The 17,705-nt window shown below is 32.5% G+C and overlaps 2 protein-coding genes and 1 non-coding gene across 3 annotated transcripts; 2 read left to right on the top strand and 1 right to left on the bottom strand.

The window, feature by feature from the left end:
• Positions 1-9,837: 9,837 nt before the first annotated feature.
• LOC133313961 (uncharacterized) lies at positions 9,838-11,595 on the bottom strand. Its single transcript, XM_061515387.1, has one exon. The coding sequence runs from the start codon at positions 11,469-11,471 to the stop codon at positions 10,242-10,244; it is 1,230 nt and encodes a 409-aa protein (XP_061371371.1). The 5' UTR covers positions 11,472-11,595; the 3' UTR covers positions 9,838-10,241.
• Positions 11,596-13,181: 1,586 nt separating this feature from the next.
• Positions 13,182-14,387, top strand: LOC133313924 (plasmodesmata-located protein 2-like). The gene is made up of 2 exons (XM_061515341.1): positions 13,182-13,950; positions 14,287-14,387. Exons 1-2 carry the CDS (start codon positions 13,182-13,184, stop codon positions 14,385-14,387), a joined length of 870 nt encoding a protein of 289 aa, XP_061371325.1.
• Positions 14,388-14,739: 352 nt separating this feature from the next.
• TRNAS-GGA (transfer RNA serine (anticodon GGA)) lies at positions 14,740-14,827 on the top strand. The gene has a single exon. It is a non-coding gene; the product is annotated as a tRNA-Ser (tRNA).
• Positions 14,828-17,705: the final 2,878 nt, after the last annotated feature.

Raw genomic sequence — 17,705 nt, forward strand, 5'->3', positions numbered from 1 at the left:
TAAACCGATGAGCAGGGTCATAAGGAAATCCTCTGTCCACAAAAAAAAAATTATATATATTATGAAATTCGGGGAAAAAAAAATCTCAAGTAAAAGTTGAGAAGGTTAATAATACACGTTTAAAAGAAGACAAATACAAATATCCTCAGGTTGGTGGACACAAACGCCTGTGAGTCACGCGCGTCAAAGACATCGACAGCGGAGCAACAAACATTCGTTGTTTTCGATTAACGAGCTAAATACTGAAACTAGGTTGGCGTCTCTCATTTGCTTTATTTTATTTTACTTTTTCAGTTTTACTTTTTGCTAACCCATTTTTTAATTTAATTCAGAAGTTGAAACTTGAAAGTTCAATGTTAGGATTTAATATTAGGAAGGGTGAATGTTCCGTAGTAAGTTTTTTTTGGGAGTAAATATTCTTTTTTTCCTCAAGCAAATTTTATGATATCTGTTTTAGTCTCTAACAAATAAAAAGTTTTATTGTGTCCCTAAGAAATTTAAAATGGATCCATTTTAGTTATTTTAGGGACTAATATGAAAAAGAATTTGTGAGGGATCACAATTTCAACTAATTAGGTTCATTTTGAATTTCTTAAGGACCACGATAGACCTTTTCATTTGCTAGGGACTAAAACGAGCATCATAAAATTTGCTGAGTACCAATTACTTTTTTTTTTTATAATCTTCAGGTATCTTCATTTAATATTAGAAACTTGAATGTTGGTACTTGGATTATATTTAGTTCTATGGGAAAGCATCGTTCGGAAACATAACATGTCACGTTTGGTACCAGAAATAGTGAAAGTTTTTTGGGTAAACAAAATCTCTTGTTTTTTGTTTGTGTTTTAAGATCCGTACAAGCAAACTCTTGAGAATTCAATTACCAAGTGAGCTATTATTGGAGTTGCACTAAGTCATTTTTAAATAGAAAAATGATTGGCTAAGGCACTTGTCGTTTTGCAGTTTTTGCTTTTTGGGTCCTTCATATGCAAGAAAATATAATTTTCTTCGTTCATTGATTGTATCTTTTCTTTAATGGGTGACCGGCAGGTCCACCGAAACGTTTTGTCATTGCATTGATACATGATTTTAACATTTTATAATATTCATTGTGTCAACATTACTAATTTATTGGGGTAGACAAATGCATTTAATCTGATATTTGAATAAAGCAAACACGAGCAAATTCTCCCATCAATTTGGAGGGACATCAATGGTTCCTCTCCTCCTTCCAAGTTCCACCAATTCACGAATGTCACTGTCGAAATTTATGACTTGGAAGTACTTCTGTTTCAAAAGGAAAGAAAAAAAAAAACACTAAAATGAAAGAGTGCTAAAATTTAAGAAATCTTCTTTGATACGGGTTATGTGAATAATAAAATAAAATTAATTTTAAAGCCCACTAAAATTTAATAGAACTAATTCATATAGTTACACGTATTGATTTTTTGTAAGAATTTTTTTACACGAGGCACGAGAACATTTTGGTTAATTCGAAAAAGTGTATTGATTAATTTTAAAGCAAAGAATTTTTTTTTTAATACATAAGGATGGATTAAAATATACCCCATCTAGTAAAATTATCCACATTTTTCATCACTCGACTAATCCCAGTAGTTTAGTAAAGAAAGTTTTTGTACACATAACTCACATTGAAAAAAGTTTGTTGAATTTTAGCATAAAACAAACCAAAGCCGCCAGCCGCCCCATTAGACTTTATATTGTTTTTTTTTTTTTGGAAAACAGATGAGGAAAAAAAATTTATATTATTATTGAAAATCCATCAATTCCACGTGAAACCAAGTAGGCATTGAAAATTCTTCAAAATTAAATAAGAAAATGATGGTAGGACCCCTTTATATTATTATATTTATTCAATATTTCATTTATATATATATATATATATATATGAGGCAAGATCCTTTGACACTAGTGTCAAATTTGAAGTTTGACACCTCGTCTGAGAGCCGTTAGATCAAAAAAGATCAACGACTCTAATTTGTAAGCATGTGGCACCATTGATATTTTTTTATCTAATGACTCTCAGATGAGGTGTCAAACTTTAGATTTGACACTGGTGTCAAAGGATCCTATCCATATATATATATATATATATATATATATATATATATATATATATATATATATATATATATATATATTTCTCTAGTTGATAGCTTTCAAGTAGAGGTGCTAAACGAATCAGGGACTTTTAGCTCGGTTCGTGAAGACCTGAGTTTACATGTCTAAAATTGGTTGTTGGCACCAGGCTTGAGTTTGTTTAAAAGCTCGTTTAATAAAAAAGTCTCAGGCTCCAATTCAAAAGCTCGGCCTTAGAGCCTCTTAGGCTGACCTAATAAATTATTTTTTATTTATATTTATATTTTTTATACCACTTGTAATAGTCATCTCTTTCTCCTCAATCTATTTCACCTTATTTTATTGGTTAAACAGACTTTTTAAATGATTTTGTTTTATATTATACTGTTTGGATATACATTAAATTTAGGAATATTTATGAAATTACTAATGTTGTTGATTGTATATTTATTTGGATAAATTTTTGTTGTCTTATTTTTTTAAAACAGGCTAACAGGTTAAATCAGGCTTTTATTTTTTGTAAATAAGTCAGGTCACAGGCCGATAATTATATTTATAATAGGTAACACGTTTGGTCAGACTGGCACATTTAAACGCAGGCTTAACCTTTTAAGATCAAAGCTTGACTCGGCTCGGCCCGTTAATACCTCTACTCTCAAGTAAGTGATTGTTTTGTTTCTTTGTAGTTTAGGATTTTGCTCCGTTTATTTTTTATTTAAGAACTCGTTCATGATCCAACAAATACTCGACAAGCCCACATACATACGAAGCCAACTTTAGATACAAGTCATACAATACAACAATAATTACAAGTAGGGGTGGCAAAAATGAGCCAACCCGTCGGGTTGGCTCGTAACCCGCACAAAACGAGCCGGGTTGGGTTGGCAAAAATGAGCTGTCAGCTCGATTTAGCCCGACCCGAGCCAACCCGGGCTCAAACGAGCCAGCTCGCGGGTTACTTTTTTTTTTTTTTTAATAAAATACAATAAAACACTCTCACTCACAGTCTCACTTAGGTCTCACTCAGTTCTCACCGTCGCTCAAATATGATAGGAATTGACCTTGCACACTCAACACCAAGCAATAAATGCTGGAAAATCTGAACTTGATGTTTATTTAGAGGAGCCGCCTGTAATGGTTATTGACAACTGGAATAGTTTAGATGCATTGCAATGGTGGAAGGATAATAGTTGTCGTTTTCCGAGTCTATCATTAATGGCTCGTGACTTGTTAAGCATTCCTATTACCATTGTGGCATCTGAATCTGCTTTTAGCATTGGATCACGTGTGCTTAACAAATATAGAAATAAGTTGTTGTCAAAGAATGTTGAAGCTTTGGTATGTACCCGCAATTGGTTGGCTGGTTTTGTTGCCAATGGTAATTTATTTATTTTCAATGCAATTAAAATTTCATTTTTCATTTGTCATTGTAACCTTAATTGATTATTTACATTTTATGGTTTGTGTTTTGTAGATGATGATGATGATGAAGATGGTATTTCCCATATATTAGCTTCTTCACGGGGATCTAATGGTCGTGAAACTCTTTATACATGATCTAATGATAATGGTGTACTTTTGGATGTTTATATTTTGATATTGTACTGTATTTTGGCCATGGGAACTCATAGGACAATTTTTATTTTGTAATGTGTTTGTCTACTGCTATGTTGGGATTTCTTAATTTATTGGTTATCTTTTATTAGTTACTGTCTTTAAACCATTATCCATTAGGCAATCAATAGTTTTGGCAGTGTTGATAATTTTATACAGGAGAACAAACCACAAAAATTAAATTTTTGAGCCAACCCGCGAGCCAATATTTCGAGCTAACCAACCCGCGAGCCAACCCACTGGCATCATTTCGAGCTAACTCGTGAGCTTTTTTTGAGCCAACCCGTGAGCTTTTTTACGAGCCAACCCGTGAGCTGATTATCGAGCCAACCCGCGAGCCAACCCGAACCCGGCTCGGGTCGAGCCGGGTTGGGTTTTCTGGCTCATTTTTTTTTCGAGCCAACCCGACCCGACCCGTTTTTTTCGGGCTGAATGCGGGTTGGGTCGGGTCGAGCCGGGTTGGCCCGTTTTGCCAACCCTAATTACAAGGTGCTCAAATTTCAAAACCTCCTTAATCTAAAAGCTTGCAACAGAACTCCACCCTGTTGATTGCCCATTTAAAACCAGAAAAAAGAGAGACTTATTCCCACATTCTACCTAGCGAAAAAATAAATAAAAAATCATTCCTATAATCAGTGGTGTTTGTGATTAGGGGTGTAAATAGGCCAGGCTAGCCCAGCCCGGTCTACATTGAGCCCGGCCCAGGCCCGGCCTTTCAGAAAAGTAAAGTAGACTTAGACTTATAAAAAAGTTTTTTTAACAAATAGAATATAGGCCAATTTTGTCAAGTCCGACCTACAGCCTTGTAGGCTGGCCTATTTAATTTATTAAAATAAATTAAAATCGATGTTGTGAATGAAGTTTGCTCCTCGTAAAATTGAATATTATGAATATTGGTTCGATTCTTGTAGGTAATAATAAATCACACGTAACATCCACTCCTAAATCACACGTAACAGTTAAGCGTGCTTGACTTGGAACAATTCTGTGATAGGTGATCTGGGAAGTTTTCTCAAGAAGTGTGCGAGTGAGAAAAAAGCACACTGAAAAGTCTTGTGTTAGTATGTGGAGATAGTCATTGATTCTTGAAGTGACCGAGCATTACAGATGGCTTCTCCCAAAGGCTATCATAGTCAGATTTGGATACTCTCATTTCAAAAAGTGGTCATATGGTCATGTTTAATCACAACCATTCATTTTCATTCATTCATGATGAGATAAGAGAGAGAAAAATATATAATTTTAAATGAATGTCGTTTTCTAGTTTAGTTTTGTCTCAGGAGGCGTTTGGTTGAGGATAAATTTTAAAAAATACTAGAGAAATGTAATTGATAGAGAAATGGTTGGAAAATGAGTTTGGTAGAAAAATGTAAAAAAAGTTGTTTGGTCGAAAAAAATTTACTGGGCAAATTAGGTAAGATTTATAAAATCTATGTTTGGTTTGAGGTAAAATATAGATGGGAAAATAAGTGACAATTACGAAAATATCCCTATTTTTAAAATTTTTGGAAAAATAAAAAAATTGTAAATTAGAGAGAAACGTGAAAAAAGAAAAAGAAAGATGGAATTGCGGAGTTCTTGCTAACTAATTGAAATTTCAATAAGTAAAAGTACAAAGTTGAGCAATTCATTTTTTGAAGATATCAATATTTTAGTACATGCCATCTTTACAATTGGAGCAAGGGCAGGTGCATCACATGGTGGAGTTCTAGCATCTATGGGGTTGTTGCTTCGAACGTAACCGAAAAATTTGCCTGAGTTGCCACGGTGGTGCCCGCCTCTTTGTCCATGGTGACCGCCGCGGCGGCTGTTGGTGGTTGCAGGTGGTTGCTACTGCGTAGAGACGGTGGAAAGAAAGAGGAGAAGGATCACAAAGGGGTATTTTGGTCTGCTTTATTTTCTCATTTTTCAACTTACTCAGCTATCCCCAAAAAACCACCACCAACTTCAGATTTTAAACAGTGCCAATGGCTGGCTTTCTACAACAAAATGGGAAAATGCTATGCAAATAGCATAGATGAGGAACTTCAATAAATCTCTCTATCAAACAACAACTTTCTGGAATGCCAAGTTCATTTGCATGGAAAAATTTTCAGATCTCTTCAACCAAACACCACTTTAATTTTTTTTTTGGGGCCTAATGGTCTCCCAATTAATAAAATAATAATAATAATAATAATAATAATAAAATACTAGGGGCTATGCATGTGAACCTTATAAAATTTTGGGCTTTAATTAAGCGCAAACATTAAAGAAATGCTTCTAGTCAAGTCTCAAGCCCATTACCGAGCGTTTTCGCTCACCACCTCAAACGTGTACATAACACTTTCTCCCATTTCAATCACACTACATTTTGTTTCTGGGCGGATCCAAATTTTTTTTATAATAGAATGTGAAAATAAAATTTTAAAATTATAAATAGTATTAAAATTAATAGAAGATCCTAATAATTATAAATATTTTTTAAGGAAACTATTACTAATAGTATATTATTATTAAAAAGGATTATTTTATATATATAAAATAAATTAAAATTTAGGGACAAGTGGCCCCCAATGCTACCTCTTCCTAAGTCCGCTCCTGTTTCACAAAGCAATATTTTAGGGAGCGTTTGGTAGAGGAATTTTTTTTTATACGAAAATATCGATTTTCAGAAATATGATGAAAACATTCAATTTACGATAATATTCGAAAATAAAAAATTTAAAAAAATTTAGTTTTTCAAGAATTTTATAAAATTTCTTGTACCAAACGCCCCTAGAGAAACTGGAGGGAAAATGTAGATTTCCGTGACAGTTATATTGTTATAATTTTACCGCACTTGTTTAGCTATTTCTGATGGAAAGAACCTTCAATTTGGGACGGAGCAAATTAAGATCACCAAAAAAACTAACAACCAACAATAACATCTACTTTTCCTTGTAACCTAATGACTACTTTACATATTTTTTTACTTTGTGTAAGAAGAGCATGCATACCTAAACATATATATAGAGGAATGATTCGTTTACATTTTTTTTTATAAATTTATGCAAATGGCACTATGTTTTTTAGGGAAAAGATAATGTGATTAGTATTCTCCCGAAAAAAGATAGCGTAGTTTGTAAGAATTTGTAAATAAAAAAATTTGTAAATATAACATGCCCCTATTTGTAAATAATGTGATCATGACCATATATATTATGGTCATGATCATTTTACATTAGCGTAAGTTATATTTTTAATCTTATTCATTGATCTTATTTATATTTAATTGTTGTTATTTAATATATATTTAAATCGTTAGATATAAGTAAATCAATTATCAAAATTTGATACAAAATTTCTTATTCTCTCTCTATATATAGATTAATATATTGTACAATATTATTTGGGATAGGATCTGTTTACAAACTTTTTTTGCAAATTACACTAAGTACGACCGGTCGTACACTACATGATTAAATTAGGACCAGTCGTACTTAGTGTAATTTGTAAGAGTTTGTAAATAAAAAAGTTTGTAAATATAACTTGACCCATATTATTTAACTATAGTTAACATCAAACGTGATAGAATGTCACTTGTGACGTTCAAAGAGTCTCAAGGAATGCAATATTATTTAACTCATTCAACGTCACAAGGAATATTCACAATCGATATTAATTCTAGTTAAATAATATTGGATTTCTTTCTTAGTTAAATTATAACTAGAAGCCATAGATTGTTTTGAGCAAATAAATAGTTTTCCTAGCTGTAAACAATATTTTAAAAATTAGACTTCATTCGCTCACTGTAATACGAAAAAAAAAAGTGCAGTGTTCAAAAAGCGTCAGAATTCCTTAAAATGATGCAAGAAGCGCCATAAACCAAAAACCAGTATAAAATTTGATGTTGTTATCGAATAACACCATTAAAATTAAAAATAAATAAAATAAAAATAAACAAATAAATATTAAAATAATAATAATAAACAAATAAATATATATAATATAAAATAATAATAATAAATAAATAATAAACAAATAAATAATATATTAGAAATAAAACTTCATTCTCCTAATTTTATTTTTTTTATATGTAAAGCTGATATTTTAAAATTATTTATTTAAAAGCTGTGAAGGTGTCGTTACTATGTCCAAATATTTTCTTCTAAATCTCTTCTATTCTTTTGATTTATCTATTATCTTGATTTTGAGGATTTGATGAATTTATTTATATGTTATAAGAATGATCTTGAATCAAGAATATAGAATTAATGAACTCCTTTGGTACCAAATGAATATTGCGGGATATGTAATATTTTACTGAATGATTCTGATGTGACAAACTCACAAGGGGATTGGATGGTTATAGATAAGGGACGTCTTATCATGACTTGAGCTCCGCTATACAGAACTCACAAAATTTGAGCATTAGTCGATTCAGTTAAAGATTACAAGTTTTTTATATGTTTGTATGCATGTACAAAGGTTTGGGTATGTTTATATGTAAAACCTACAAAAGTTTGGATATAACCCACAAATGTTTGGGTACGTCTGAATGAAGAACTCACAAATGTCTGTGCTTATATTTATTATTCATGATATTATTTTCTTATTATAAACATATTTGAGAGAATGATATTTTTTAGTAAAGTGGCTGGATTGGTTATAGTTCAAAAGTCCTAAAATTATTGAGATTTTTCTCACGTGTATTTATATTTTTGCTATCCTTTTCAGAAAATAAGCATGCTAGTATGTATAGTTTTGGAATAAGATAAAACACTAAAATTGTACGGAGTTCAATGAAGCAACTGATAAAATAAAAAAATGTATTTCTTTTCAGTTTAGATTATAATATATTGCATATGTAATAGTAAACTTAAATTCAGTATAATTAAATTTTAAAAATATTTTATCACATATCTTAGTTTTTATTCGCTACATTATAATCTCATTATAATTCTCATTCTTTTATTTAAAATAAGATTTAAGAAGTAATATGCTAGGGTATAAAAGATGTTACGCTCATAAACCGATTATATTGGTTTGAACAATATTCAAGTCAATTACGGTTCAACTACAAATTTAATCGTTTGAATTAATTGAATCATGACTCGAAGGCGTCGTTGGTTCAATCACTCATTCAGTTTTCAACATCGGCTTGAATTCTAACTTCTTGTTTATTTATTTATAAACAAAAACAGCAGGGTGTACCTAATTCATTGCAGTACATCTCGCTTATACGTAGGGTGGTAAATGAATCAGTGTCTTTCGGTCGACTCGTGAAGGTTTGAGCTTATATATTTAAAATTGGTTATTAGAATCATACTTGAACTTGTATAAAAGCTCGTTTAATAAAAAAAGTCTCATGCTCCAATTCAAAAGCTCGACCTTAGAACCTCCCAGACAGGCCTAATATATTAATTTTTATTTTTATTTTATATTTTTTATACTACTTTTAGTAACCTCTTTTTCTCCTCAATTCATTTTATCTCATTTTATTGGTTAAACAATTTTTTTGAATGAATTTTTTCTATATTATGCTATTTAGATGTATATTAAATTTATGAATATCTATAGAATTACTAATGCTGTTGATTGTATATTTTATTTGTATAATTTTTTTTTTGTCTTATTTTTTTTAAACAGGCTAAATCAGACTTTTATTTTTTGTAAATAAGTCCGGCCACAGACCGGTAATTATATTCATAACAAGTAATAGGCTTGTCAGGCTGACAGATTTAAACACAGACTTAACTTTTTAAGACCAAAGCTCGGCTCGGCCCATTAACACCCCGACGCTTGTTATTATTATGTTTCATTCTCTCTTTTTAAAAAATATATATTTTTGAAATATATACATTTTGGGGATCGATGTACTAATTAAGGGGTACATATATAGAACTCTATTCTTTGTGTAATGACTGCAAATGGAAAATTGCCCAATATTCATCATGACTGCAGGTGACATACAAGAACAAAGGTAAAGTAAAGTGAAAAAATTAATTTCGCTTCAACAACAAAAGAGTAATGAAAAAAACAAAGGAAGAAATAAAACAACTACTAGTTTTCATTAAATCATTATTCAATATCAATAATATACATTGTCTTGTCTTCATATCAGATAAAAAAAAGAAAAAGAAGAAGATAGGAAGCCTGAAATTAAAAGAATCAAATAAAAAAAAAAAAAAGGAAGCGGAGGAGACGGGAGGCATGACAAGACTCGTAGCATCCTGAGAAATCCTCCAATGGAGCACTCCTTCTACTCCTAAATCCAAACTAAGAAGGTCCATTCCAATATTAAAATAATCACTTTCACTTGACACAAAAGGGTCCATACATGCAACCATATACATACATAGAAAAGTTGATAGACAGACATGCATGTTAAAATTTCCTGTTCCTCAATACTTGAGACACAAAAGGTCCATTCCAATATTAAAATCATCATCACTTTCACTTGACATGTACAAAAGGCTCCATACATGTCCATACATGCATGCAACCATATACATACATAGAAAAAGTTGATAGACATGCATGTTAATTTCCTGTTCCTTAATTTCTCAAAGATAGGATTCATCATAGGTAAGCTCAGATGCATTAGTATTATGAGGCTTTGCACCATACCTCTTCTTATGATCACCCGCACCGCACGTGATCGAAAACTCACACCCTAACGCCGTTCCAAAACACGAAAACAACCCATTGCCACGTCCACCACCACCACCACCCTTTCTTTGCTTCTGACCTTTAACAACCTTCGGCGTTTGCTTCACCTTCTTCTGATTCTGCCCTAAGTGATCATAAACCGGCGGCAACTGCTCCGTCGATCTCCACCGTTCAATCTTCGTCTTCAGCCCCTCCTCACCACTATCCTTCTCCGACCAATCCTCAAGCACCGAGTTCCCAACCTTCCGCGGCGCCGGCAAAGGCATCGGATACAACCCCTTCGCTATCGCCGCCGCCACCACCGACGGAGACGGCCCGACGTCAGAGCAGAGCGAGCCGTTCGCGTTAACAATCCCACCTTTCTTCGTTATCGGAACACCAATATCAGAAGCCCCTTGGTCATCACCACCCCCACCACCACCGTAACCGTAACCATAACCGCCGTAACCACCGTAACCGTTTTGTTTTGTGGGGTGATAGGTGTAATCATTGATTGTTGAATCGTTTTTCTCGCTCTGAGACCGTTGGAGCGTGAAGAGCTTATTGGAATAATCATGATTCGTAACGGTTTGGTTTTCGTGATATTGTTGTTGTGGCGTTTGGTTGTTTGGTCTTGGTTTCTTTGGGTCCATTATATCCCAATATCCAACGGCGGAAGTGCTGAGTTCTGAATACATAGGCATGCTTCTCATTGTGGCGTCGACGAGGTTAACACCAATGTTGAGAATCCCTTGTGGACGACCAGAGGGTCGACGAACCTGTAATGCGATGAACTTCACCTTCGATGATTTCCGGTTGTTCGATCTCGCCGACGGTGGTAAGAGGTTGCTGACGAGGACGCCGACGGTGCCGATCAGAACATCTCGGAGCCATGCGGAAGCGTAGATCTCGATCATGATGCATGAGTCTTCGGCTTGGAGGAACTCGTCGTCGACGCGGAACACGAACTTCTCGTTCCATGTTGGGTTGTTGTGGCCATCTGGGTCTATTTGTGTTGTTAATTTGCGTTCTGGGTTCAACCATGCGACCGCATAGGCTTTGATGGACTTGCCAACGGGGGAAAGATCCTGTGCGGATATGATATTGACTTCTAGAAGCTGGAATGGGGGTGCAAGCATAGACATTATTGTTAATGTTATAATGCGTTTTGTTTTTGAATATTGATAATGGGAGAAAAAAATTTGAAATTATTATGGAAAATGACGATGGAATGGATGGGGAGCTAGCCGGTGTTGGTGGCTCGCCCACCGCACCCTAAAACGCCAAATGAAAAAAAAAGGGGGGTTTCTTTCTGTGGTGAACAATAACACCTTTGATTCATTATATTGGAAAGCTAAGGATGGCACCTTTTATTTATGGGTTATGCCTCGTGGCCACATGTTAGGATTCGAGCATAAAAGTTGGGATGAGGAGAGGTGGTTGTTTAAAAAAAACAAATTGGTTTTAGACCCTCTCGTTTTTTGTTTTTGTTGTCTTTTGTGATTGAAAAATAACTTCGGAAACATGGGTTTGTTGAATAATTTTACTTCTAGACCAAGTTTTTGTATCCTCTGTAAAATAAAGGTAGGAAATATGGGTTGGGAAAAACTAACCATGGAAACATCTTTACAAGTTATATAATACAAACGCTTTTCATAAAAAATGATAACCAGTCAAGCTTTTTCATATAACATGTTATGTATATTTTTTGGTTGAAAATACGTTACTTTTTTTATTACAGAGAAACAAGTTGACGATGAAGGAAATTCCCTAATTATAAATAATATTAATTAAAGAGATTATAATATACGAAAAATGTTATACTTACAACTTATTTTTTGTTTATAACATTTTACAACCATATCTTAACCGTTGATTTTCGTCAATCAACGGTTATCATTCAATGCAAATTAAATATTAATTAATAAATTTGATTTGCAAAAATAATAATCGTTAATCAACTATTAAGATATGGTGCTAAAAGTTTGTAAACAAGATCATTTATAGCATACCAACTCATATGCTAATGGGTGTTTTATTTGAGTTGAGCAATTTAACGTTATTCTTTCATTTTGACTGGATACACACACACACACCTTATTTTTGACATGATTATTGTTATGTTTATTATTATATTTTTTACCTAACTCAAGCAACAAAGATAAAATTAATGAAATAAGAATGTTAGTTGGCAAAAAATTTCTCATTCAAAAGTTATCAGGAATACTCAATAATTACTTAACGAGAAAGGTTATATTTACAACTTTTTTTTTATAACCTCTTACAATTATATTTTAATACTGTTGATTTCTGCCAATAACGGTTATCATTTATTGTGAATTAATAATTAATTAATGAGTTTAATTTGCGAAAATCATAACCGTTGATTGACGAAAATCAACGGTATTAAGATATGGTTGTAAAAGGTTGTAAAAAAAAAATTGGAAGTATAATCTTTCTCTTACTTAATAGTTAAAAAATAAAACAATGCAAAGACTCATGACCTTTCATGTAAACTAAATTAATGACATGAACTACCACCCCAATTAAACATTAAATTAGAAAAAGATTAATATGTTTGACTAAATTATTAACCTGACATCAGCATGCCACAGATAGAATAGCTTTCTTGCTTTCTTTCTTTTATCATACTTTGACGTGTTGCTTGTTTCATTCGGCAGATAGGATTAGGAATGAAAAAGCAGACCAAAAACCCAACTCCCCAAATTCCCCATTTCTAAAGTTAATAGCTAACAAAGCAACCAATATATAAAATGCCAATGTGGTTTTCTCCAAACCAATGTCTCAAAACAACGAAATTAAATGCTACCGCTGAAGGGAAAACCATCTCCCAAATGGATATTTCCCATCATTCCACCATCCTCTTCAGCTGCCTCACTTTCTTGCTCTTCCTACCTTCTTCCAAACCAATTTCCGATTATAGCACATTAGTCTACAAAACCTGTGCAACCCAAACCTTCAACCATCAACTATCTCAATCTTATTCTCAAACACTCTATTCCCTATTCCAACAACTCATTTCACAATCCTCCCATCACAAGTTCTTCAAAACCATGGAACTTGTCAATGATGACACAGCCATCTCTGGCCTTTTTCAATGTAGGGATGATATCAGCAAAGAAGATTGTTTCACCTGTGTAAATCTTCTTCCTCATATGTCAAACACTTTGTGTAGTGACTCCACATCAGCACGGGTACAACTTCACGGTTGCTACATTCAATATTACACTGATCAGAAGCTTACAGAAAGAAGTGATTATCAATCTAAAAGTAGCAATATGCTTCACAAGGTCTGTGGGGAACCCTCTGTGGCTTATGATGACAAGTTTAGAGAGTTAATGGACGAGGCATTTGTTGCTCTGGAAAGTGAAATTCGGAACAGTGATGGGTATTATAGCATGAATTATAAATCAGTGAAATTGATGGCACAGTGTGCTGGTGATTCAGAAGCTTGTGAATGTAGTAAATGCGTTAGCAATGCAGTGCAAGTTGTTATGGAAGAATGCGCTAGTTCACTTTCAGCACAAATATATTTCGACGAGTGTTTTGTAAGCTATACATACCAGCCAGAATTAGATGGCGTTCCTCGAAACTCTGTTCCAGGTAATTATTAAATTGCAAAGTCTAATTTATGAACAAAATATCTATATATATGTAAAGAAAAATAAAATAAAATAAAAACACAAATACAAAGGTGACTTCTTCCAAAGACTTTTTAATTCCCCAATCATACAATATTTACAAAATTTTCATTGAAAAAAATAAAATGTAAGTTTTGGGTTGCTTCGTATTACTTTATCTAGTCCACTAGACATGTGAATTCTTACTTAGATATTGTAAATTATAATTGCAGAAAAATATTATGTAAAAATTATTTTTGTTGCCTTTATTATGCATAGTTAATTACTTATTAATTATATACGAAATTAATGAATACAGGAGCAAGCAGAAACAACACCACCGAAAAGTTGGCGGCAATAGTTGTTGGAGGGGCTGCAGCTCTGTTTTTGGGTTTTATTTTGTTATCGATGCTTAACTAGGTTGTCGGAATTATTTGTAATAAGATATTGGCTACAATGGAATAGGTCTTATCAATAAAATTTCCATTTATCTGAGATTTAGGCATGGGTAGCAATCTATTCTATGAATTTTTTAATTATTTCTCGCGTGAGAAAATAATCCCACAAACAAAGGAATTGTACAATACAGTAACGTAAAAACACACACATTAATCAAATTTGTTTATTTTAAGGCCCCGAAGAGGGGGTTCTTTTATAATTTGATAAAAAGGAAAAACTTTTTTCTTTTTTAGTTGGAATTGATTGTATGCGCCTACCCGGGAATATGAATGACTCATTATTCACTCGGTTTATGCAGCATAATCATTATGTGGGAGAGATGGCCGAGTGGCTCAAGGCGTAGCATTGGAACTGCTATGTAGGCTTTTTGTTTACCGAGGGTTCGAATCCCTCTCTTTCCGCACCTTTATCAAATTCATCGATGTTACTGACCCAATGTTTCAAGTAACAACGGATACTGCTATTCAAACTTTCTTTCATGTGGAAGAAAGGGTAGGCAAGGAACGAAAATATTCCTATATCCATGTCTATGATATAGGAATGGTATTTGCAAACCAACCCATTTACCATCTATTATTTGATTGACTAATCCCTTATATTGGAATGGGTGAAGAGTCAAATGATTTGGCAATTCCTCACGAGGGGTTGAATCGAGATAATTTTGAATCAGAGTTAATGATTTTTGTTCATCCCTTGCTGTAATAATATCTCGAGATTTGCAACGATAACTTGGTATATCTACTATACGACCATTGACTAAAACATGTCCGTGGTTAACTAATTGACGGACTTGGGGAATAGTCGAAGCCATACCCAATCGAAAAAGTATGTGATCCAAGCGCATTTCAAGTAATTGTAGTAAAACCCTATTGGTTGACCCTTTAGCTTTTCCGGCTATACGAACGTATTTAAGCAATTGTCGTTCTGTAAGACCATAATGAAAACATAATTTTTGTTTTTCTTTTAAACGAATACGATATTGAGATTTTTTACCGGAGCGCGATTGGTTTCTAAGTTCGCTTCCCACTGTAGGTCTTTAACTAGTTAGTCCTGGTAGAGCCCCCAAACGACGTATTTTTTCGAAACGAGGTCCTCTGTAACGTGACATAAAGACTCCTTTAAAAAATGCATATCATACAGAAAGTTTATAGTTAAATTATCTACATTCACTCTCAAAATGACGTCATTTTGAGTTAAAAAATTAAAAAAATTATAATGAGAAAGACTATTATAACCCTGAAATAAATTATAATTACAAGAATACATTGATTTCCGCTCCAAAATAAAGTCATTTTGAGCTCAATGTAGATAACTTATCTATATTGACAGCAGAAAAAAGAATCCTTTTTTATTTATTTTTTATAGTAATTATCTTTCTTATATTTATGTTCTTCATTTTTCTTACTTATTTAGTTCACATGTTAAAAAAATAGGATTTTTTTTTGTTGTATGTGTTTTATTTTACTAAAAAATCCAAAAAAAAAGGAAATTTTTTTTTACCTTCTCTGCAAAACAAATTTCTCTGTCGTATAGTTAGGGGTGTAAATAGAATGGGCCGAGCTAAGTTTTGGCTTAAATAGGCTAGGCCTGTGAAAAATATTTAGGCCTGACCTAGTCTGTTAATTTGTGTATGCCCAAATTATAATATGGTTTGACCTATATTTAAAAAACAAAAGCCTACGGTTGGGGATAACTTGAAGAAACTCAAAAAAAATAATAAAACAATTGGCCTAAATCTGTTAGCTTGTTTAAGCCTATTAGGCATTCAATAATTTCAAAAAATAAATAAAATAATACCACTTAATTATTCAAAATTATTAAAATAATAATTTATTTATTTTATTTAAAATAAATAATATGATATAGGTCATCCAATAGGCTTATAGGCCCTTTTTAAATTTTTTTTAGGCTTGTGTTTTTATTTGATTATGTATAATAGGTCCCTGTTAGGTCGGCTGACCTATTTACACTCCTAGGCCCATACTCATATAAAAATGAATAGATCCCGTTATAAAGAAAAGAAAGATAAAATATTAATTGGAGTCAATCACTTTCATGCGAGTGTGGTAGAAGTTTTGTCTCCTATTTACACCTCTCTTTTAAGTCCCCTAATGGAGATGTTTTGTCTCATCCCCCTCCTTTCCCTTCTATATAAGTTCCTCATTATGTGTTTTGACATCTAATATTCATTCAAAAGTTGAAAAAAAATACTTGAGTTTAATAATAAGCTTATGTTATAATATAGTTTTTTAGGAGAGTTGGGGTGACTTTCAACTATCTGACTCCGTACATCAAATTTTGTCTCTTTTGAGGTAAATTTACTTATCTTCTCTTTTTAGTTAATAATTATTTTATTTTATGAATTTATGCTTTTAATCTTTTCTTTATTTGTTTAATTTTCTACATTGATGAACTAGGCAGCTGCTTATAATTTGGTATGTGTTTTACATTAATTTAAAAGAAATTAATTTAACTGAGACGACTCATTAATCTCATATTTTTTATTTAGAGTTAATTTAGTTATGACAGCTTAGTGATTTGAAATTTTCTTTGAAAATTAATCATTGTCTTTCTCTTTTCTTCAGAAAAAAAAACAAAAAATAATGTTGAAAAACTAGTTTTGTTTTCAAGAATTAATTGAGCAGGAACAACTTATTAATTCTGTAATTTTATTTAGGTTATCTTGGCTGCAACATCATGATGATGTGAAATTCCCAAATTCAATTATATAAATTTCGAAGAAACAAAATTCTTTCAAAGTATTTTCAAAAGTAAAATTAATCAACACGATTTTTAAAAAATTACGTAGTTTTGAATTTTCCATTACATAAGAGGAAATATTGGAGCTTATCTCGTCAAGTTAAAGATCATAATCACACTATCAAAGTTCATATAAATTTTACCTATTTCTAGGGATTAAAATTATGCTATCAAGATTCATATAAAGCTAACATTTGACTCTCTAGGGATTAAGATCACCTGAACTTCGTGTTTAATGACTTCCTTGGATGAAGAGTGATTAGTGAGGGGAGCGAAATTGGTAGCCTAAGAAAATAATAATAGAAAATAAAAAATTTGGAAATAAGACGAAAGAGGAGAAGAGGAGAGGAAATGAAGAGGTGCTAAGGATGGGAAATGATTTGGTTTGTTGAGGTTAAGCCCTCGTTTATAGCTGAAGATTTCCTTCTCAGGTTGGGCTCATGATATGGGCTTTATAAAATTTGTTTCATTTTCTTCCTGAAATTATTTATTTTCTTTTCTTCTTAGGAATATTTGTTT

This window comes from Gastrolobium bilobum, unplaced genomic scaffold, assembly GCF_033153095.1.
Source record: "Gastrolobium bilobum isolate Gb01-03AN ecotype WA unplaced genomic scaffold, APGP_CSIRO_Gbil_v1 utg436, whole genome shotgun sequence".
In the NCBI taxonomy this organism is placed as follows: domain Eukaryota; kingdom Viridiplantae; phylum Streptophyta; class Magnoliopsida; order Fabales; family Fabaceae; genus Gastrolobium; species Gastrolobium bilobum.